Source organism: Oculina patagonica, chromosome 9 (assembly GCF_052425735.1).
Source record: "Oculina patagonica isolate OP01 chromosome 9, crgOcupat, whole genome shotgun sequence".
Taxonomy (NCBI): domain Eukaryota; kingdom Metazoa; phylum Cnidaria; class Anthozoa; order Scleractinia; family Oculinidae; genus Oculina; species Oculina patagonica.
The window spans coordinates 26,647,519-26,671,213 of NC_135766.1; the positions used below are offsets into that span (position 1 = coordinate 26,647,519).

Genomic DNA, 23,695 nt, shown 5'->3' on the forward strand with positions numbered 1-23,695 from the left:
TTTGTTTCTGGTTTGTTTTCAAAGACATGACATACAAAGAAAATTGACCTCGAGGGTCAGTTCAACACGATAACCAATCACTAATCGAGGATTTCGATCCGTATGGTAATTGATCTTGTCCTTATTCCAGTATAAATACAAAACGAATCGAGTTGTCTGGCATTCAAATCCATTCTGATCTACAGACATGGCACCCAAAGTTGCAGGAAAGAAAGGCGAGAAGAAAGCCGGAAAGGCAAAGGCCTCGGCTGAAGGAAAGAAGAAGAGAAGGGGAAAGAGAAAGGAAAGCTATGCTATCTACATCTACAAGGTGTTGAAGCAAGTTCACCCTGACACTGGAATCTCCAGCAAGGCCATGGGCATCATGAACTCGTTCGTTAACGACATCTTCGAGCGCATCGCCACCGAAGCTTCCCGCCTTGCCCACTACAACAAGAAATCAACCATCAGCTCCCGCGAGATCCAGACCGCCATCAGGCTGCTTCTGCCCGGTGAACTGGCCAAACACGCCGTCAGTGAAGGAACGAAGGCTGTGACCAAGTACACCAGCAGCAAGTAAACTCACTTTGTGGGTTTGCCGCCAAAACCAACGGCTCCTTTAGGAGCCACCAAATGTTATAAAAAGCAATGACCAACAGTATTTCCTTTTCTGTTTTATTTCAAAAGCTCTTTTCTAGAAATGCGCGTATTTTTTACGACCGAATGATGCGCTAGGATCTATTAAGAATTTTGTCTTCGTTCGCGTGACTCGTCTCTCTGCCGTGTCACTTGAAATATTTCTACCCAGATCCTTAGTGGGTTTCCCCCAAAACCAACGGCTGAGCCACCAAATGTTATAAAAAGCAATAGCCAACCGAATCTGAGTTGGTGTTTGATTTTTGGAGCTTTATTTTTAATCGAAATGCGCGCTTTCACACGGCTTTAAAAAAATTCTAACCCAAATTAGTATTTTTGACGCAGGAGTTGGTCGCTAGCGCCGCGCATTTTGTATTGAAAGGCAGGGAAACCTCGTACCCAGGATCTTCGTTTCGCTTTCCCCCTCGCTTGGAGGTAAGGAGCCCAGGGGGGGGGGGGGGGGGAGGTACTCCGACTTGTAGATGACGGGGATGATCAAAGGATTTTTTTGGGTTTGAAATTTTCGATTCCGGGATTATTTTGGGTTGGAAAATTTGGCAAGTATTTTTTTGGGTGACTTGATTTAGAGAGGGGATTTTGGGGGTATTAAAAACGAACTTAAGTGCCTTAGCGTAATTATGGTATGATGAATAAACAAACACGAGCGTTCAAAATTTTTATGGTTTTCTTTGTGTTATATTATTGCCCCTCCTGGCAATTTAGGGGTAATTTGACAAGGAATTTTTTGGGGGATTATTTTCGGTCCAGGGATATTTTTTGGGTAATGTCGGAAGACTGAGGGATTTTTTTGGTTCCTGAGTCTTGCCTCCATTCGATAATCCCCGTCATTTACAAGCCGGAGTACCCCCCCTGGGGTAAGGAGGCGCATGCAACGTCAGCCACATGCAAGAAAGAAAGTTGGAGGTTATATATTGTTAGTGCTTATTTTTTATTTATTTTTTTAATCGTGAGCACTTTTTAAAATATTTTAATTAATCATCATCAGCTGTTTGTTTGGCTCTACAATAAACTTGATTTCAATTTTTTGACCATCGCACATATGTTCTATAAGAGGCTGCACCAGGTCTGATACAACCTTTTGAAACAATTGTCCTTCTCCTATTTATTTACTCTTTAAAATTCTAGATGTGATTGGTTGTCAGCAGCCCGAATAGGCCTTATGCATGATAACGTCATAAGCTCAAAATTCACCACCAAGCCTCGTTTACGCGAATTATTCTCAACCCTTTTGCCATCTTCATGCAGTTTTCACGTGGGTATTCTTTTCATCTTTGCTGCTTTGGGAATTCGTTTATGATCAAATTTACAAGTTTGCACTTCGAAAGCGATGCTTGGTGGTGAAATTAGCCAGTCTGACGTAAACATGCATAAGGGCTATTGAGCACTAATAGACTACAAGTTGTACAGGATGATCAGAATTTTTCTGGCTGAGCAACAAGTGTCTTTTTACAGTTATAAAAAGGACACACCAGCCTGAATAACTGAGTACAGCACACCAAGAGCCAGTACTGCTGTACAACCTGAGCCGATTGTAAAACCCAATACCCTTGTGAAGCTGAAGACATTCAAGTAAGCTATGGTGTGAACGATCCTGCAAGCTGTAAAGATACGCAGGCAGCAGATTCCCCAGATGGCTGGCATGTTAGAAAACATGTACAACAAGGCCATGATCATAAAGATTGGGATGTTTTCCAGATCATTGAGATGCGCTCTGAAATTAGAAAAGGAATCATTATAAGCATGGCCAGGGTCACTCAGTTCTGTTAGCAAGCCTGCCCTCAGCATAGCCTGTTCCAGGCTCTCAGTAGTTGGGGGATAGCGAAAAACGCGAGCGAGTGAGGAAAAAAAAAGAGGGGGAGGAGAGAAGGCGGGCGAAGGAAGGAGAGCTCTCCTTCCTTCGCCCGCGTTTTTCACCCCTTGTTTTTTCCTCACTCGCCCACGTTTTTCACTCTCCCCCAACTACCGGTACCGAGAGCCTGGAACAGTCTACCCTCAGCACAGCTATTCAGGGCCATAACTTGCAAGAGGCAAGACGACTTGCCTCGTCTAGATTTAAACCCAAAATTTAAAAAAAATATATGTTCAGGTGAGAAAATTATTCCCAATTGAACCTGATTTATTTTTTTGAATAAATACCTCAAAAAAGAATTATGATAAATTATGATAGTGTCTCATAGCTTCTTGATTTCAAAAAAAATTTTCTTTCCAGGCCCTGCTAACAGCTTGTGCCTTCAACACTTACAATTTTTGCCTCATCTATGCCAAAAGTCTGGCTATGGCCCTGCTATTGAGAGGGGCATGTCATTTTGGGATCAGAAAGAAATTATGTGTACTGGCAAGTAATGTACATGCATATTGGTGAGAACAAGAGAAATTGGATAAGTGTTATAAACACTTTATAAGCTTTAGGTAAATTTTGGACTACATACAAGTATTCCCGGGGGGGGGGGGGGGGTACTCCCTATAATGGCCTATACGGGGAGGCTCTGCCCGAAAGGGGTACCTTTTTAAGGCTTCAGGTATATAAAAGGGTAGGGATTTCACGAGTTTAGGTATATGAAAGGGTATGGAAATCTGTCACTTAGGTATTTAAAAGGGCCTTTAATTGAAATATTTCGAACAGATGCAAGGCTGTATTACCGGTATTTTAATTTATTAAGCACTACATGAAAATGACAAGAAAACATCCTGTTTTAAGTCCAGGCCACGTCTTTTAGGTATATGAAAGGGGTACCTTTTTTCAGTTAAGTACAATTTCTGTCAAAATGGTATATAAAAGGGAAAGGGGTTAGAGCCTCCCCGTATAAAACTTTTTTTGTGCCCCCCGGGGCAAGTATTGCTTTTCATAAAGTTTATTGTACCTCCGAACTCTTTCCACATCAGGATGCTGTGGAACAGGTTTATCTTTGTCTTTTCCTTCATAGTCTTCTGGACTTGGAAGAGCCTGTAGTTCAGATTTAAACAGAAACAGCACAGGTTTGGCCCTCTCTGTCACGCAAATATGCTACATTGAGTGACAGGGAAAGTGAATAAACCAGACCAAAAGTTAAAACATTCTAAACCCAAACATTGGGCAAGTTGTAAGACTGGTTTTACTGGTCCATAATCAGCTATAATCTTTTAAATCTGGTACAGACCTGGGGGGGGGGGGCACCCTGGTGGGGGTGTGGGAATTTGAAGCCCTCCCATATGAAAGGGGCAGATAGAGATACCAACTGATACTAAAAAGTATTATTTGCATATAATTTTTTTCGAACGGCAACCCTAAACAAGACCTTGACAGCTCAAAATATTGGTGTTTTGCCTTGGGCACCCTAACTGAGACCAAAATCTGAAATTTTCACCCCTAGGCAAGATGAAGAACATCCCTGCCCCTTTCATATGGGAGTCCCCCCGGGATATTGGAGAGTTCCCCCCTCCTCCCATTATAAAAGATGGTAGAAGTACAAAATGGGTGAGTAATGGAAAGAGCATTTAACAACTGATGCTAATGTTTGAGATGGCGGTTTGAAAATTTGAAATATTAAGAAGATTTGCTTCATCAAAAGTTGCCATCCAGCAACTAACGTATATTGCAGGTGAGTGGACATATAAACAAAACAACTATGGAATGCAGGTTGCTACTGTAGCACGCATGTACAGTAAATCAAGCAACATCCCAACCCTGAACCAAGTTAAAATGTTTTTAAATAGAAGCAGTCTTTCTTTAAAAATTGAGATGTTTTAACTTTCGTTGAGGAAAAGAAACCTCAAACCCAAAGGATAGTCAGGCAGTGGCTGATATTATATTTGTAAATAGAATTTGGAAGAGCAACGCTCATACAATCGAATTTTAAATTTAGACCTTTCATGGAAAAAACTAGAATCTAAGCCGTGAGGTATAGTAAATTCTCCAGAATTTGAAATTCTATCCATCCCAGCATGATTTGACATCCTCGAATGAAAAAAGCCTGCAGTAATTCAGACAATAACGACAAGTATTTAGACTGTATTGTGCAATGTGTTGAGAGGTCTCACCTGGTTCTTTACGCGGTGTTTCGCTGTTAGAAATTACATGGCCCAAGTTTTCAGCACGAGAATGGTGCCATAGAAAAGATATGAAGCAAGCAAATGATCATCCAGCGTAAGTGTTACCATTTTGGCACAGGTTAAAATACTACCCACAAGAGAACGGCGAGTGATTCTGCAAAAATATATATGACCCCCCACGAGCTGTGAACGTCACGCGACCGTTGCGCAACAACTCACGCAAGGACTCACGCAAGGACCCCAGAGGTCAGCAAGTATTTGTAATGTCTGCAATACTGGGCATTTTCACGCCAGGTGTTTTTGTTAGCTTTTTTATAAGGTAAAGTAATGCAAACAAGGATTGCATGTTCACTGACATTGCACGATTCTCAGGCTTTATAGTTGGTGCTAATTTTTACCACGTGCAATAGTCCATAAGCTGTCACGCACGCCCACCAGATACCCCGCCTATGTGACAAGGTATTCCGTTTCTTTGGGCAGGCAGCTGGTATGTGCAAATGACAAGTGGGTGGGTGTGCTGAGTGCAGAGGAAGCTGAGAAAAAAAATGCATAATACTAAACGTTTCCGTTTGGCCGGACCACATAACGGCTTGTCCTGCCGTGTATCAAAATCTCGTTGTGAAAGGACGATGAACATGGCTAATTTTTCCGTTTTAAGAAATCCCTTTTTATAATTAAGAGAACTGATGGATCAGGTCAGTGAAACAGTGGTTTGCTTTGTTTTTCTCATGTTTATTAACTCCTTAATTTAACAGTCTACAAATTCTACAGGTGTTCGGTGATAACTGGAAAGCAACATTCCAAGAATTTTACTGGCGTTCAGCACGGCACTAATCTCTATTAAATCAACTTTGGACTACAGGCGTTAGGCTTCCATGTTGATGACTAAAACACGCCAGCTTTAACAGCCACGTACAGCACATTACCAATCATAAATGCATTACACGCTGCGCCAACCATGAAACCCATGCCTCTTGGCAAGCTGATGGCGTTCAAGTAGCAAATGGTGTGGAGGATCCTTGCAGCTGTGAAGATGCGCATGCACCAAATGGCTCTCATGGCTGGCAAGTTGGTAAACGAGTACAACAAGGCCACAATCAAAAATATGGGGATGTTTTCCAGATCATTGAGATGAGCTCTGAAATTTAATCAGGCAAGAAGATGGCTGTTAAAACATTTCTTTGTAATTTTACAGTTCAAATAAACTTTGTTGTTGTTGTTGTTGTTGTTGTTGTTAACAATTTCAAAAGCTACCAAACATACCTAAATGATATTTTACAGGCCCTTGTTGTCTTTTTAGTCCATTTACCTCTGCTCTCAATTCTTGTCCCCTAGAACTCCTCGATTCTTTTGGCAGGCGTGGTCTAGGTACAAGAAGATGAGCCCACCCCCCCCCCCCCAAAAAAAAAGGGTGCGTCTAATCTGAATGAAAAAAGCTTCATTTTTCAGAATTCAAACGGGCCTGACATTTAAACACTTTCCCCGTAAATTTGCTGCATAGTCACGCTTTACTTTCTACATAACACACTTGCAGCGACGACTTCTGTACTTAATGATGTACACTAGCCTGCTCTCTTGGTACAATTTGGTCGACTGGTCTAATTTGAGAGTGAATGAGAACAACGTGAATACCTTCTAACTCTCTCCACATCATCATTGTGCGGCACTGGTTTATCTTTGCCCTTTCCGCCATAATCCTCTGGGGCTGGAAGTGCCTACGTTAGATAAATGTACAACGAAGTCCAGAGGTTAGCGCAAAGATTTTTAAGACTATTAAACGCTTTTGTTCCGTTCCTTAATTTATAAGTCCAGTCCAGATGAGCTGTTCTACTCCGTTGGCTGCATAAAACTCAGGCTGCAAGGCGAGCAAAATTAATTATACGCGCAGTTTGATATCTTTCTCTTTCGCCCGTTTTTTCGCCCATTTCCGCAACACGAGAGTACGGTGGCCCGTACGAGAGCCTTGAACAGGCTTAAAACAGAAAATCATCTTTACGTCATACGTATATATCCTGAAAGGCCATTTAGGATGTACACTCCACTATTAAATCGAGTTTTTCCAAAAGTAAAGTAAACAAGGAAACAATGAAGTAACGATCGATCGATTGGAATGCATGCAGACTTAATTAATTTCTTCAATAACATACTCGTATTTCTTGCCAGTGCGCGCGATCGCAGTTGGTAGCGTCAAATGTATAAATGATGCAGTCTTCCTCTTATCATCTACCCTCGAGGTTTTGTACCTTTCGATTGTTAAAAGAGGCATTAAAATCGAAAACATTTATCATTCCATATAGTGGCGTTAGTTCGCTGTTGGGAGTCGTTCGCCTAAATCAAGTTATGTTCATAAATTTAGAAGGGAAGCTTTTATACTTTTAAAAAAATCAAACCGTCATTTCTTTATAACTTGAATTTTTTGCCATTCCGTCATGATTTAGCATCTTTAGATGGGACAGGGGCTCCCACAGTAGTTATTTCGCAACTTGTTCTGGTCTTACCTTGTTCTTGATGCGATGTCTTGCAGTAAAGAAAGACATGGCCCAAGTTTTTAGCAAAAGAATGCCGCCATAGAAAATATAGGCAGAAAGCAAACGATCATCAATCGTTAGTGTTACCATTTTGTAACTGGAGGCAAATGCTAGTTAGAACGAACACCTACGAGTCTGCAAAATAATAGCCGCCCACCGAACCACGCAAAAGGCAAGCAAGCCTCGTTGACTCGTCACGCGATCACGCGATCATGTGATCACGCAACGAGTAAACAATGACTCAGCTGTTATCGCATCCTGACCACGTGACAGGAGTGACATTGAACCAATTGCTACACAAGACCAGTGAAGAGAAGCTTGTTGAAATGGAGACTGTTGGAAACAAACAGTTTTCGTTAGCTTTGCAGCTATCCTGGCGATAAATCTTCCTTTTTAGCGTTTTTCTCTGGACGGCCTCACGAATGATTTCCGCAAATCTGCATCTTGTTTTAGATTTTTTTTTTCTATTTTTTGCTTCTCACCCGGTTATCGGACAGTTATACAAAGGATGAATTGCGAATAATACTTCAAAAATCGACGGTTCTACTATTTAGACAAATATTTAACGACACAACCTGTACACTAACATATATCAAAAAAATTAAACTATTTTCCTGTTAATTGTGACACCTTGTGAAGCAGGAGTTCTGAAGTGAGATCCCCTTAGAACTACACCAGAGAATTGTATATGTTGTCAGGAGAACTTTATGCTCGTGATGCTTTGAGGTGTGTTTGATGACGTGACTCCCATGCTAGTAAACCAAGACTTATATGACTACAGTAGAACCCCGGTAACTCGAACTCTGAAGGGAAACGAAAAACAGTTCGAGTTAGCGGGGTTGAGTTATCGGGGTCGATTGAATACTTATTTGCCAAGTTATAATTGATATTTACTGATTTTCAGCACTACAGTATACAGTACAGTCAAATGAACTTATCTTGCCAGAAACTCTAACACGGCCATACATTCTAATGATAAGAGTGGAAAATGGCGTCAAATACGTGATCTGTTCGTTGCTCTAATCATGGGCAACCGTGGCCGGCGTCTTGCAAGAACCGGAAGAGTTATGGGGTAAATTTGACCCAAATTTTGTTCAAGGGAAACGAAATTTAGTTCGAGTTAACGGGGTTTTCGAGTTATCCGAGTTCGAGTTAACCGAGTAAAAATGACTGTGGGGTCTCCAAGGGAAATGGAAGTTTGTTTGAGTTAGCGGGGTTGTTCGAGTTATCCGAGTTCGAGTTACCGCGGTTCTACTGTAATTGTGTACTTCCTTTGTAATGACATTTGCAAATGGTTAGAAGTTCTAGTCTTCTCATATAAAAGTGATAAACCGTAGGCCCCGTCTCCTGCATCTTAGAACCCACACACTCATCTCAAAGAGTAGGGCACGGAGTTCCCGGTGTCGTGGTCTGGCCTTGTTTCAAGGGTTGGTGCTTTACATAGAGTTAACCTCATTGCGCCTTTTCCCCTTGGACGGAATTGTCCAAGAAAAATTGCTATGACTGGCACTATGACTATGAACTTTCCTGATTGATCAAAATATCTGGCAATGTTTTCTTTTCTATTTTCTAAATCTTTAGTTAGTGCAAGTGGTCCTTTGCTTGTTTAACAGAAGTCTTTTGATAATATCATTTAAGATGCTTTATCATGCTGAATTGGCCAATCTGACTGGTCGTCATGGAAACCTATGAACAAGAAGTTTTGCTGACAGGGTGAAGCCCGAGGGATAAGGGACTACACTGATTAGCTTGGAAGACAAAACGTATCACTTCCATTTTCAATTTGAATCAATCTACCAGCATGAATCAAGCTGTGAGTTTTGCAATCCCCTTTCAATCGGTCCCCTAACAATTCAGCGAACAGCTTTTTTACCAATTATGTTCCAGTAGCCTTCGATCCCATTCAAAAGATTAATTCCCGTTGATCAAAAGGGCCTAAAGGCTAAACAAGATCATTAGTGATTTGAGAATACCGCTTTCTGTAGCTCCGGGCGAGAGGGTACTCCCACATGTAGGCAAATGTGGGTTTGTACTGCGAAATAGGGTATAGTTTTTGCCCCTTTTGGCGATGTGATCCGGTGTGATCCTTACATAGGATTCCTTTAAATTGTATTAGCTAAAATTGTAGAGCGAAAACTCCCAGGTAACCAAAAATAAATAATAAATAAAAACTTAAAGGTATAGTCCATTAAAACTGAAACTAAACTGCCCAGCCTCATTTGGTATGCAAGTCCAATGATTGAATACTCCTATCATCTTGCTAGATTACGGTAGCAATTAGTCGATATAGAACACTATGAGAGTAAAGTTTCTTCCGAAACAAACTGCCATTACAAGTCAAACCTGCTGAGTGCGGAAATGCAACGTTAGAATAAAATGTCTTGCCCACGTAAAAAAACTGTGGTTTCCGGCGAAGTTAACACACTAGAAAATATCTATCCATAACGGCCAACGTGCCTACCACAAAATCCGTTTTATTAGCAACTACCGGTATGCCATTTTTTTTCTTGCACTGGACATTACGAAGTTTCAAGAACAACATAAACCGATAGGACAACATGGGTAGTTTTAAATTTGGAACTAATTGGATAAAAAATTTCCGAAAACGTCGGAAATGTTTTATCCAATTATTTACGAAACTGCTCAGCACTTAATTATTTAATTAATCCTACTCTGTTAGCAAATCATGAAATATTCAGTAAACGAGCAAGTAGGTAGTTGGTCTTCAACTAGTGTGGGCTGAAATACAAATGTTTTAGCAATCAACCCGACTAAATTTACTGCTCCTACGCGAAGTTTTTTTGGCTCGGAGGCGAAAGTAACTGTTATTTTGCTCAACGGAAATGATGTGTTAGGGCGGAGAACGGATATAAAAGATTACATTTTTCCGTTGCGTTTTCTCTCTTGCCGTATTTCCTTTAAAATCCTGTTTGTGTGTGATCATCAACCTTTTATGGCAACAAAATTTGTTGACGCAAATTATGTTATGACTGTGCGCCCAAGGGAATCACTGCATTGTGTTTGAAGAAATAATTTAATTCAGATTTTTACATTTTCACATCTTCTGTTAAATACTACCAACAACAAATGCCTTTTTACATAAAACATGTTTAAAATAAATAAAACGACTATAAAATGTCTACTTTCTGTTCGGTGTTAAATTAAAATTGCCCCGTTTTGGAATATCCACAAGCAAACAAGCTTGTTTCGCGACTCACAGGCCACAAATAATATAAAACTACTCAATGTACCAATAATATGCGGGCGATTGAGCGGATTATCTCGAAAAAATACAAATAAAGCCTTTGTTTATAAAATAAGCGAAATATTTTGTCTGATCGTCGGATATTACAACAACGCAGGCCTGTTCGTTTTCTAAACCAAGTTCACACAGTCAAATATTATAAGTCCCTGAAATGCCGGTAATGCACGGTGAAACACATGTCACTGAGCGTCATATATAAATTAAGTGGGCTCTCTCGTAATTTTACTCCCTCCGCTTTGAATTTGCTGAGATGGCAGGCTTTCTTCTTTTTTTCCGGTTTCCAGGGAAACTTGCTAAAAGCAGCTTTCTTCGACATCGCAGCAACGTCAAGTGAAGCCGGAATAAAACCTCAGCATTCCACACACACTTGATAAATATTCTTTTTCACTCTGTTCAATTCAATGCATCAAGATCAGCATTTCTAGCAAAGTTCTGACAGACATCCATAGCTTTTGCTGTGCTTGAGTAATCTTGAAGAGATGGAGATGAGGAAAAAACAGCCCAAAATTATCACAACGGCGCTGTATTCCAGCACGACCTCTTGAAAAGAATAGAGCCTTGTGATGCGAGAACCTTCCATTTGCGAACCGTGGCCTGATCTTGAAGAAGAATCGTGAGTTGTTGTTGTTATGAGGGGTTGTTCAGTCATCATTCTTGAATGTGTTTTGTTTTGTTCCATTTCTTCACCGTCAGCGCCTTGGAATGGGTTCTAAATCGGGCGAGGAATTTTTACCAACTGAAGATCCTTTTCTAAATCAAACGCTTTTATAGCGAGATGTTGTAACACGATTGACGTCATATCCGGTAAGGCGAGAACCACAATTGACTTTATGAACGGAACTTAACGCCATTTAACGTCCATTAATCAGCATGTGTTGATAACAGATGTCACCGATAAAACGGTAATCTCCTCGAAAAAACTTGTTAAATTTATATTTGTAAACAGGTTAATTTGATTTCGCCATTGGGGATGAAAGAGGTGTTAAGAAGAAAGAAGATCCAAATTCCACATACAGATATTAGGCAAGATTTGGAATTAAGAATTTTACTGTGGAATCTCGATTGTCAAAGCCTCAAGAGAAACAAAAATTGAGAAATCTGAGGCAAAATTAATATTAGTCTTGGACTGTGGGAACGGAAACGATTTTTGGTTCTAGTTATCTGAAAGAACAAAAAATATCGGGGGTACGGGTACAAGAAATCAACATTCTATTGCATTCAGTACAACAACAGAAAGTTAATTTACAAACATTTACATAGATAGTATTGCAGGGAAAAAAGATTACATAAATAACAAGAAAACAGAGTAAATTTTTAATCTTGCATGTATTGTTTCGCTTGTTGCAACCACCTATTGGGCAAGAGTGTAATCATGGTAATCGAGTTGGCGGCGTGGAGTGAAAATTGAAGCCCTGATCGAAGCCAAAACACGTGAAACAGAATCGTGCACGTTTTATAGTTTACCTTGTGAGTTGGCGGCGCGTCAAGAGATCAAGTAAGGCGGATTGTATGCTGACATAATTCCTACTAAGTAAAAGCGGCAATTTATCATAAAAAGGTTTTCACAGCCTCTTATCCTTAAGAAAGAAAAATACTTCGTTTTCAGATTATTGCAAATCACCGTGTGAAAGGATTGTTGTGTTTAATAAGACCATAGGAATCAAGTTACTAAAAAAACTCCACATCTGCATGCAGGTCCGAGCCGTGCTGCGATTCACACGCCCTCCATAAGGGTTATAGCATCTTATAGAGCTGTTGTAGCATTTACAAATTTTGTGGTAATCCAAAGTCAATGCAATTAACTACAAACTAAACCGCCAACTAAACAAGAAGAAATCTGATTAAAACAACTAGCAAAACAATCCGATCCATCAAACAGAAAAATAGCGTGCTTTATTGGTCTTTATTAGAGCAGCAGTTCTGAAGACAGTTTCAAATTTCTGAAAGTTTATACTTTGTTAAAACCCTCAATCTTCTAAAATGTCAATTGAAAGCTTAAAATTAAAGCTAATAAAGCCACATACAGATAAAACAAACAGTGTTGAAGGCTTTATGAACCTAAAGTGACTTAAATACGAAAGGAACTTTTACATATTTTACATACGTTTTCTTGTAGTCTCTCTCGCAGCGGTTTACACTACCCCTCCCTCCCCCCCCCCCCTAAAAAAAACAACAACATCATGTCCCGAAAAACATGCAGTTCCAAAGCACCTCCAATTCCCCGCAAAAGAAAAAGCCAAAAAGTAAACAAGGAGTACGGAAATTCTTGTTGAAGAATTTGCGACAATTTTTTTTATTGATCCGAGATTAAAAAGCCACTGAACAAAACGTTCCAAGTGAAAAAATTCGGTGTCTAATGAGATTTTGCGTCCATGACGCATGCGTTTCGTTTTGACGCGCGCGCTAAAATCGCAGCTGTATTTTATCAGATTCTTTGCACGATGATGGCGCGCTCAGGAAATGAACTCTGAAAAAATATTTTTTACCGGCCACATTTGTGCCAGTATTGTTCAGTGGCGAGTCACGTCCAGTTCGAATATCACGCAAACGTTTGCAATGTTGTTTTGTGTGAAAACACCAGTCGAGAAAAGTTGTACATTGTGTCATAGGGGGTGCATGTATCACACGTGGACTAAATATTTGATGAAAAAGCTAAATAACCCAAAATCGTTTCTCTCTTACGAGGAGAAGCAAAAATATCAGACATACTCATTCAACACCATGTTGAATCAAATATTTGATAGTTTAGCTGGGCTCGGTCAAAGCTAACTAAAGTGTTGAAAATCGATGCGGCCTCAGAAGAGTTATTGTACCAGGCCATTGTGTTATGACCATGGGGGGGGGGGGGGGGAGGGGGGAGGGAGAAGATCTGGCAAATCTTCAAAAAATTCCTGCACTGTAAAATTAAAGTGAAGAAATAAAAGGCGTGCTTAACGAATCAAAGGAATAAGCCCTGAATGCTAATCTTCTTAATGAAACAAATCAAAACAACATGAAAAAGAGAAAACAATTTTCACAGAACCTAAACGTGGAAAGAATGTTGCCAAAAAGAAAGGTAGCACGATTCTTCTCAGAATCTCCCCCGCGCCCTAAAAACATAAAGTGGTCCTCAAAAAATCTGCGTTTGTTTATCTAATTGAATTCTTTCGTGATCATCTGTGTTGAACTCTTGACAAAATAGACAATTTGTATTTTTAAACGGACCGGATATAAACTCAGTCTTTTAACTTACGTTCAAGAAACAGGATGTTCGCTGATATCAATTGAAAATTCCTCAATATTTTCAGCTTCGTCATGATCATATCATAAACATTTTCCATCTTCCATCACGTCGAATCCACTTTCATCTGAATATTTAATCCAATACTGAAGTCATCAGGGAAAATTTTAAGTTTAATTAGTTATCATCGTATTTTTGTGTGAAAGGGACAACAGCTGGTATTTATAATTCAATTCTTTCGTGATCAACAACGTTGAACCTCTGTGACCCTTAATTTTTATTTTGTGTAATCAATTAATTTAACGATTTTCCAATTAATTGTTTCCTTTTCAGAATGTACCCTGAAATCCTTGATAATAAATCTTAATGATTAGAACCTAAAAGGAACTATTTGATGGAAATAAAACTTTAAAAATATACTCTCTTTTAAAATCTTCTTACGAGGTCATATTGCCCTTAAAAACGTCCTTAACATTCCACTAAAAGATAGCTTAGGTGATAGGATACGTGTAACAACGTAGATTGAAGTCATTGAGGTCAAAATATACGTAATAACTGTAAAGAAAGACGACTAGAAAATCCATTTAAGATCTGCATGAAATAACAGTGCCAGGATTTCCTTCTTGAGTATTATGTTCTCCATGTTCTCTGATAAAACACCTTAAATTTAAAATAAGCTACAGTGGGAAAGTGATCTGTTAACACTGATACTGTATTTTATTTCGTATAGTGAAAATTTAACTCTTTTTATTGGATTCTTAGAAAAGTCTTAATGCAGAGGACCACACGTGACGCAAGAAAAAAACCGTCGACGGCACTCTTTCAATATTTTCTGTTCTCTCAAGGACTGCCTGACTATCAGAACTCACTCGAAGTGAACTCACTCTTAAACTGACAAGGCCCTATATATCCAGGGTGCTAACTCAGTTGATATTTTTTCTCCCCCAAGATAAAGCGGTCAGTGAACCAATAGCGATAACAAATTAATTTTGTCATTCGTACAAAACTTGTCGCGAAGATAAAATTTTTCTTTTGGATTTTTTTATTCAGAGGACAAAATCCAAAGACTTTTCCAGTTCTTTCCTCGTGTAAGAAATTCTTTAACACGTCCAAACAACAGATAACATTTCATGTAAACCATGATAAAAAAAAAAGAAAGAATCATGTGAATTCACCATAAATCTTTCCGTGATTTCAACTGTAGTGTCCATTTCCTTTAATTAACGATAATATAGAACGGATACACATGTTATTTCCTTTCGCTCAATAGACAGGAAATCAATTTAGGTTCACCAGTCAGTGCTATCAGTGAACGGCGCAATTATCATTATTTCGCATTAGTACTGCCCACAACGTACACTAAATTAAATTATCCGTGGGAGTCTTACTTTTACTCTTACTCTTGTGCCCTCTAGTGGGGGTGTTCGATGCAGTCACCGATCCAATTCCTGACCCCGCTCTTAGATGGTCTGAAGACCGTGAAAGTAAAGATCTTTTGCAAACTTACGCGCACTTGCAACAAAACTTGCGCGTCCTTTGGGCCACCCAACACAAGTCTGTACGCAAGTTAAACTTGTGACTACTTGCGTTACCGTTTGGCCAAAAAAAAGAAAAAACACTCAGAGAGGTAAGTAGACGCATATAGACGCAAGTTTTCAACTTGCATCCACTTGCGTCTCCGTTTGGCCAGGACTTGCGCGCAATTGCGAGTGAACTTAAGAGTTCGTTTGGCCAGTCAACGCAAGTCCGTACGCAAGTTCAACTTGCGGCTACTTGCGTCCACTTGCGTTACCGTTTGTACGTAATTACTGTTGGCAAAATCCGATACTAAAACATTTGATGTAATATGACGTTTGAAATAGCAAACAGAGCCAACACTACTAACTTCTTGGGGTAGGTTATAAAAGAGTCGGATCATTTAGTTCGGAAACGCCACCGCCCCTCCCCAAACCTAACATAACCCTCTTATCGCTTTGGGCAAAATGTTAGGTTTGGGGAGGGAGGAGCAGTTCCAGAAACCTAAAATGATCCAAAGAGTCCCACTGTCAGAGGCAAAACGTCGTTTTAAATAATCTGTGTGCAGTGGGCAAGGTGAGTTTTCCAGGAAAGTTTCTCAAGATGTATTCTGTGCGGCGGAGAGTAAAGGCTCTAACTTATACTGAAATACTCCGGGGCAAGTCCTCGGATGATAACAATAACAATGACATTTATATTGATTAATCCTTTGTTCCATGTTTTCTCTCCTTCGTCAACGGCACAAAAACTTTTGCTGTGGCTATCACTGCTTGGAATCCAAAAATTTGCTTTTGAAACACAACCACCTGGGACAAGTGCTTTAATGATTCGATAAGACAGTCAATTTGACTTTCGTAAGCTAAACGCGCTTCGCACTTTTGAGGCGAGCGCGAAGCGTGAGCGCCTGGTGACGACCGTGAAACGCGAGGGACCACGGGAAGCTTTTTTAATTTTAAAAGGCAGAACACTTGTTCCCGATGGGTCCCGATGGCCTTAACATACGCGAAGAAACCTATTAGTTTTTCTTCTTTAACTATTTTATTGTCATTTTTAAGCTTAGCATATTTTAATTTTTACACTGTTTACATATTTCCTGTATTTAGTTTTACGTATTTCCGGTATTTCGTAAGATACAATTATCACCATATAAATTTAGACATAGCCAATGTAAACTCCATTGTACCTGAAGAAGGCTGGTTTGGCCAGCCGAAATATAGTACAAAACTAATTCTCTCATTCTACGTTGTATCGGTCTCTGCTTTTCAATTTCAGTTTTCTATGTGTCAAACCGATTAGATCACTCAGTTGATTCAACGTATACCGGTAGGAGATCGTAGACGGTTTGCTTGCTTAAACTTTTACTACTCTATCTTTCGCCTTCGCATCCAACCTTGCGCGCCCATTTTCTTCGCGGTAAGAGAGTAGTCTGGAAATCAGGCAGTTTCTACGTCAAGAGTTTGGAGGACATCGATGTATATTTCCTCACAACAATCAAGAATGAAGAATTGTCGTTAGTTGCCAAGATTTTTGCCTTAATGGTAGATGCTTTTCTCTTTGAAATGTCAAAGCTAACGTAAGTTAAATGTAACCAATAATTTGTTATTGTAGACTTGATAGACTTTTGACTATCCGTCCGTAAAGAAGGGAGTGGGTATCGTTTCCCCTTCCTTCGTTGCTCGCTCATTTTCCTCAGGGGTCTGGGTTTTTTGGTGTCTAGCGTACTGGAAACTGAACCGGAAACGAGGCAGAACTTTTCAACCTCGTTCCCAGGGCTTTTCCGTTGATAATTTGGCCCGTTCCAAATGACAAAGGGAAAAGCCCTGGGAACGAGTTTGAAAACTTTAATTGTAAGAAAGATGTTAATCTGTTAAATTAGAATATATTTACCATTCACAACCCCATTTGAAGAGGGCGGTATTAAAAAGGGAGGTATAGATCACGTTTCACGGTAAATAAAACAGCCCTTTCACAAGTCACAAAAGCACTTTACGCTTCACGGAAAATATAACAATGCGTTTTGGAAAATCACGGTTCACGACTACTATGGAAATCACGATTCACGAGGGGAAAAATAGCCACTTCACATTTCACAGGAAATAATAAGGGCTGATCACGGGACACGAAAATTGAAAATACCCTTTATCACCCTCTTTGAACAAAGACTACCCACGTAAGGCTTTGTTCTGTGAACAGGTGTAGACTGCTTGCCAAGTTATGTTGAATTTTTGGCAATTCCAGAATATAAATAACCTAAATTTTACTTTTCGCTGAAAGCTACTCCGAAGCATTCCAAATATTATTAGTCCATTTTTCGCTAAAAAAAAATGTTCTATAAACATTACCAATCTGATCGATCCACGATTCAGAGTAAGACATAAACTTATAAGCTCGATTTTTCAGTGAAGTGCGAAATCTAAAATTGGCCGTGGCCAACGTACGGGGGAGAAGGAGATGGGCTCCTGGATATGTAGATTATTTTATTTGGTTTTATTTCGCGCATTTTTTGCTAGCTTCCGTGGCATTTCTATCAATGGTCACACAAATGTTTTCATTTTTCTTTATCTCTATCACTTTTGCGTTTGTTGTGGTTGTAATGAATCAGAAACCAGTATCCCTCACGGAGAGAACTAATGACGTCATTATTCATTGTCAATAAAAGCGTTTTGTTCATTATTCATTATTCACACAGTCATTATTTCATAGGGGTTTGGACCTTATGTGAGCATTTTCGGCAGCCGGTTTCATCGCCTTTCTAAATCTTTCCTGGCATCGTGGATTTTGCGGGTTTCTTTAAGAAAAAAAGTCACAAAAAAGTGCAGTGTATTGTTCACACCTCTCTCTTGTATTTTTCGATCGTATGAGGAGAATCGCGAGAGGACTGGGCGCCAATGAGCAAGCGGAAGCGCTAAAGAGGCTGTAAACAGCTGTATTGGCGGCTCTGCAGATGTCGATAAATTATGATTGACGTCAAGTGTGATATTTCTGCTGTGACTGTATTCTGGAATTTTCTTAATAATGAAAATTACGATTAACGATAAGCGTTATATTAATTGCAAAATACTTTTTTGTTAATTTTTTTTTTCGGGTGATTTTAGATTTCTGGCCTGCTGTTATCACAGCATAGCACTTTGCCCTTTTCTCGTTCACGTGACTAAGTCGTAAAAAGAGCTAATTTGTTCACTTTATCAGTCTGTTTATCAGTATTTTATCTCATTCTTCAAGATAACGGGGGGTTATCGACGGGTAAATAAAACTTGAATAATAAACATCTCTTTGCATTGTTTTCAATTCTTGTTTACTATGTTTGGGAAATACGAACTTTAATAACTTTAATCTTTATGCATTTATGTTTAATTAATGTTTCCTGTTTGAAACAAAAAAAATATCACCTGGTACTAAAGCACTAAATAAATTGGAAGTAAATGAAAACTTACTTGTCATTTGTCCCTCAAGTTGTCTATTGTCACGATTATTGCTTTTTCTGCGGCGTTAGTTGGCTGACATGAAATAAAGCGCCTGAACTTTATCACGAAACACTAACTAAAGTAAATGATTAATGCGTTGAAAGAGTTGCATTCGATTAGTCATTGACTTCACGTACCGACCTGTGTGTTTCTGCTGCAGCAAAACTCGCACAGATTCTATTTCACAATCGACTGGCAGCGGATTATTTCGCCATTAATTTATCCTTTCTGGATTCCTTTCTCATTTCGGATTAACTCTGTTTCTCTGTGGAGATGCTGACGCCGTAGACTTCGCTACAAATGGGTGACATGTTTTTTACCGCAGCGAGGCGTGTTTATCTGTTGTGAATGTTAGAGATGCGAGGAATTCCACGAAGCTTGTTGTTTAACAAATATTCGGCATGAAGGACATTGTGGTAGGTACACCTTGTTCTAAAAGTTGTCATATTATTTTATTCTTACTTTTCTTGCTTAGAAAATGGCTAGTATCGATGCGGCTTCTTCTTGCTCTAAATGCGACTTTTACATCGTAAAGACCTGCGTTTAACACCAGCGACACTAGTCCAAGCACATCAAAATGAAATCGAGAAGTTGTTGTACATTATGTATAAATGTTCTGCTATTGTCGTTTCGCTTTAATAGCTTGTGTTGTGTTGGTAATATCCAAATTACGCTATAAGCTACATAATTTTTTAAAATTTATTCATGCAAACAATCTGCAATGCGCGTGTTATAACTATAGGGACTTAAACTCAAACTGTATTTGCATAACTGAAATAGTAGAGGATTATAGAGGGCAGTGCTCAAATGGGCCAATATGCCCGCACCGGTTACATGTAAATCTAAATTTTTAAGTTTGGCCATATTATTCGTCGCTCTAAACAGTAAGATTTTTTCTGTCGTAGTCTCAAATTAAATAAGTTGATCGGTTTGAGTTTTTCAGGACGGTCTACATCGTTTGTAATAAGATATGATTTGTACAGGGAAATATGTCACACAGATGAGACACCCCACTAGCTTGATTATTGTTTTAACTTGTTATTTTGATATTTGATATTGGACGATGGAGATTGTCCTTCAAAACAAAAGGGTCATGTCGGTAAAATGAGATGGAAAATTTTATGTTTTGGTTTGTAATATACTGATCTGGGTGTACGTGTAAGGTCAGAGTACCGGCTGATCCATTTTATCACCCAAATCTCCAGGGAGCACCCCTCCATCGGGTCCCTACCATCCTCGAACATAGACAAGCAGTAGCTAAACTTCGATCGGGTAAGGGACGGACCATTATTAATTTTCTAGGAGGGGGGTACTCCTAAATTACTGAAATAATTTTCCTCTGCTCTAACTAAATTAAACTTTTTTTTTAGTTTATGCACCTCTCCAAACAATTGTTTTTTTGAAATTCCACCTATGTTTCGATATACATATCGTGAAAATTTCCAAACAATTTATTTTGTCTTCCTAGGCCCTGCAAACAATTTTTTATTAAATATTTTTCAAAGTCCCCTCTTCCAAAAAAATAATGGTCCGTCTAAGCTAATCATAATCTCAGAAAACTTGAATCCTGGGCGGCAGTGTTCTTCTGAATTACCTGAAACTCTCAGAATTTGCCAGTACTGCTACTCTAACCAAATTAATAATGAAGTTCATTTCTTTTTTCATTGCGACTGATACAATTAATATTCGACAAAATACACAAACGACACCATGAGAAAATATCCGAAATTTGATTAATCTCATTTAGTACTTCCCTATTTTTTCGCAGAGTCCGTCGACGGATGAAGCGAAAAAATAAATGACCGCGCAAAAAATGGGGACGAGGCGGATCATTCTTGGCTTCACGTTATGTTTTCGACGCAGGCGCTCGACGGACTAAAATAGGGACTGCTAGTAGTGTACCGTAAATATGGGAAAGGGCGGGAACGTCCTTCCGCCGACAATTAATCAGAATTCGAATTCATTAATTTTTTAGCGTCGCTGCTACAAAAGGTGCTAAAATTTTACTCGAAAATCTGGTTTTGTTGTCAGTATTCCTATCTTCTTCAGATTTGCCAAGTTACAACTCAAATTTCCTCTAAGCCTCTTTTATTAGTTTCAGTTGGCATATAGTTTATTGATTTTATGTCTGGCTGAAACCAATACCGTCACGCTCTCCTGATCCGACTGAAAAATGGTAATCACCTAAAAATAAAATCGTCTTACTGATGTTGTCTGCGTGCAGCGGTTCACGGAAGATACTTTCGATCCAAAGTTCATTCGATTACTAAAAGATGCCAAGAAATTAAGGTTATGAAGTGCATTGTTCTGCGTTGTAGCTAGCGTTTTATTTTGTCGCACGCGTGTGAACTCGTAAACAGGAAGACTAGACACGTGGCTTTGCGCCGCGAATCTCGCGTGTCTCGCGCGCGTTCACGCTCGATTTTTGAGCATGCGTATTTGTGGTGTCGGTCCAGCGAGGCGTTGTGTGCTGTATTCAAGCTTGCCCTTGCTAGTGATTCGACCAAACTTATTCTTTTCAAGGCGTTTTCGCCTTCACGTTGCTACGAAAATCTGTAGCACTGCACTTGGTCTGGGGCTGATTTGCCATTCTGAATTGAGGGTTGTTTTCTAAAATGAAGGACAAGGATAAATCCGCAGCATCATTGAACCAGGTAAAGACAAACTACGGCGCGCTTTTTCGTCCTTTGATCAATAACAAGGTCTTAACCTTGCTTTAGTTTTCTGTCTGTGTTTCTCTACCAGCTTTTTTTTCGGTGAACTTTTGTATTCTTCAGTTCATTTACTATCGAAGTCAGCAAAATCATCTTTGTTGTTTCTCTAAACCGTATACTGTTCGGCTGGAATTCTGTTTTGTTGTCTCTTACGAAAAGCATGTCACGCACAACTTTGCGTTTGGCGTCGTTTTACTCCGACCGTTTTCGATTGTTTATGCGCTTGTGTTATGCCTCTTTGACGCTGTCGAACTACCTTATTTCACCTCAGAAAATTCACAAAATATAAAAAAATATCATTATTCGCGTTTGTTGTCTGAAATGAACCACGATTTCCTGTGTTGGTTTAGGAAATTCAAGCTTGTTCAAGTTTGGTCGTAGTTTCTGGAGTTTTCTGTTGTGCGTACGAAAGCGCATTGATTTCGAGGCTAAGGTGTTCCTCTTTCCTGTTCACATGAAATAATTATATTTCTAAGTCACACTCATTGAATAGGCTTATGTGGTTTGAATTCTTTATTCTGCATTCAATAATTTAGTCTGCTATTTACATGCATGTATAAGATTTATGGAAGGTCGATCGATGGAACGGGCTCAGAATATCTGATTGTGACAGTGCCAGTAATTTCGACGATTCAAATATTGTTCATGTGGTGAAAAACACAGATGTTGTTACATTGGGGTCGTGTTAACTAGATGTTCTGAAATCGCTTCGTGACAACTTAAATTTCGCCATTCTAGCTTCGAACGTGTTAGGATTTTCAAAATGCGCATATAATTACTAGGTATTATTCTGAAGAAAAAAAAAAAGCTTTTCCCGGCTAATCCTGAAGTGGGGGCGTGTGACTATAAGGTGTGAATTTACCACGCCTTGTGCTGTGCAAACGGAGACTTAATTTGATTACAGCCTGAGTTTTTTCCAAGCAAAACATTACCCGCTGAATTTTACGGCTTTCTGTGTAGCGTACACACGTTTTTTGTCAAGTTTTATGGGATACATGTTACGTTTATCAGGAATAAGATCTGTTAATTAATGGTAATAACGTTCGTGAGACTGCCATTTAGAGCCTTTTTAGAAACATTTCAAAAAGGACTCGGATATTTAATCGAGGAATTTCCGATATGTGCTTTTGCTTACAAGTTAGGGTTAAAAGGCTATTGTGTGATGCGAAGTTGTTGATGACTTACGACCGCTTGATCGGGATTTATGGGTTAGGTTTAATACGCTTCGCTACTCATTCTTGTAAACTTATATTGACGACTGATCGTACCACCTACCTTGAATTCCAAATTTCACTTTAACCTTAATTTTACCTTCGAAAAATTTGGTTATAAACCGTTTCTTCGAATTCACCGGTCAAGTCAATCGAACGAATGATCAACACTGGTTGAAATCGACATCAACAGACATTCGATTCTTTCTGTCACGCCAATTAGGTTTGTTGTCCCTAAGAATAGTTTCTTCGCTGGTTTTGTTTACTTTCTCCTACAGTTTACTGTTTTCTTTATTTTGTGAGTAAATGCGCTGCATTTGTGCAGTTTGAGTTTCTTAGTTCTATCTGTTATTTAATATTTGACTTAAATTAATGTATTACCCTCTAAGAGCTGCAAGCTACAGTTGCCAGCATTTGTATCTAACTTTAGAAAACTTCTTGTCGTTTTCAAGATGTTTACTCGATTTTTTTGACGACCAAATTATTCATAATTTAGTTCTGTCACGTATAAAAATTTGCAAGAAAATTAGAATTAATTATTATAGTAATTTGCTAATTCTTGTTGATAAATTTGAGATCTTCAGTTGTTCACAATAAAGTGGTTTCACCATGTAACTAGTTGCAAAAGGGATAGTTCTTGATCATGATTTGAGACAAGTTGTACAGCTAAAAGCAAAATAAATCACAGTTAAAAAGCTACCTAATGTTTGCTCTCGAACAGAAGCTAAACTGTTCCAAGGGAAAAAAATGATTGAACCTGTGTAATGTTTGTTTACATTAAAACCAATCAGAATAAAGTTATGTTATATAAAATATTGCGTATTCCCCATTGATATTAGTCATTTCACTCTCAGCAAGTGTTTCACAGTGAAAAGCTAAGGCGGTTGTATTTTTTTGAGCTCTGATTTGTACTTGTAAGGGTGTTGTCAAGTTAAATACACTTATGTACTGGTTATTTGCAAGTGGTATATTACAATTTTAATTCTTTGTTTTATCACCTGTACTTCTTAATTTATATTTTCTTCTGAAAATTTGCAATTTATTGCAGGATAAATTTTGCTTTATACGACTATATATTTATGTGTTAGCTTTCAAGGAGCAATGTCACGGACA

General features: G+C 39.0%; 2 protein-coding genes and 2 pseudogenes across 4 annotated transcripts in view; 2 read left to right on the plus strand and 2 right to left on the minus strand.

The window, feature by feature from the left end:
• Nucleotides 1-84: 84 nt before the first annotated feature.
• LOC144666498 (histone H2B pseudogene) lies at nt 85-1,400 on the plus strand (annotated as a pseudogene).
• A 302-nt stretch (nt 1,401-1,702) lies between these two features.
• Nucleotides 1,703-5,240, minus strand: LOC144666494 (microsomal glutathione S-transferase 1-like; annotated as a pseudogene). The gene is made up of 3 exons (XR_013573201.1): nt 4,654-5,240; nt 3,498-3,580; nt 1,703-2,347 (listed from the first exon to the last, which is right to left on the minus strand). The product of XR_013573201.1 is annotated as a microsomal glutathione S-transferase 1-like (transcript).
• Nucleotides 5,241-5,376: 136 nt separating this feature from the next.
• Nucleotides 5,377-7,392, minus strand: LOC144666495 (microsomal glutathione S-transferase 1-like). Its single transcript, XM_078527923.1, has 3 exons — nt 7,164-7,392; nt 6,298-6,380; nt 5,377-5,803 (listed from the first exon to the last, which is right to left on the minus strand). Exons 1-3 carry the CDS (start codon nt 7,281-7,283, stop codon nt 5,551-5,553), a joined length of 456 nt encoding a protein of 151 aa, XP_078384049.1. The 5' UTR covers nt 7,284-7,392; the 3' UTR covers nt 5,377-5,550.
• Nucleotides 7,393-18,807: 11,415 nt separating this feature from the next.
• The window catches only part of LOC144664611 (uncharacterized), a 34,368-nt gene continuing 29,480 nt past the window's right edge, over nt 18,808-23,695 (plus strand). The window contains exon 1 of one of the 2 annotated variants that reach the window (XM_078525745.1): nt 18,808-19,073. In XM_078525745.1, coding sequence (XP_078381871.1) covers nt 19,059-19,073 — 15 coding nt within the window. In that variant the 5' untranslated portion in view covers nt 18,808-19,058. Of the gene's footprint in view, nt 19,074-21,116; nt 21,312-23,695 lie in introns of those variants that run through there. The other variant, XM_078525744.1, reaches the window with a different exon arrangement.

Excerpts from the sequence above, each read along its gene's own strand:
- LOC144666495 (XM_078527923.1), bottom strand. The coding sequence starts at position 7,283 with ATGGTAACACTAACGATTGATGATCGTTTGCTTTCTGCCTATATTTTC. Across the intron at positions 6,381-7,163 it reads GACATCGCATCAAGAACAAG|GCACTTCCAGCCCCAGAGGA; the intron begins GTAAGACCAGAA and ends TATCTAACGTAG. Across the intron at positions 5,804-6,297 it reads GATGTGGAGAGAGTTAGAAG|AGCTCATCTCAATGATCTGG; the intron begins GTATTCACGTTG and ends ATTAAATTTCAG.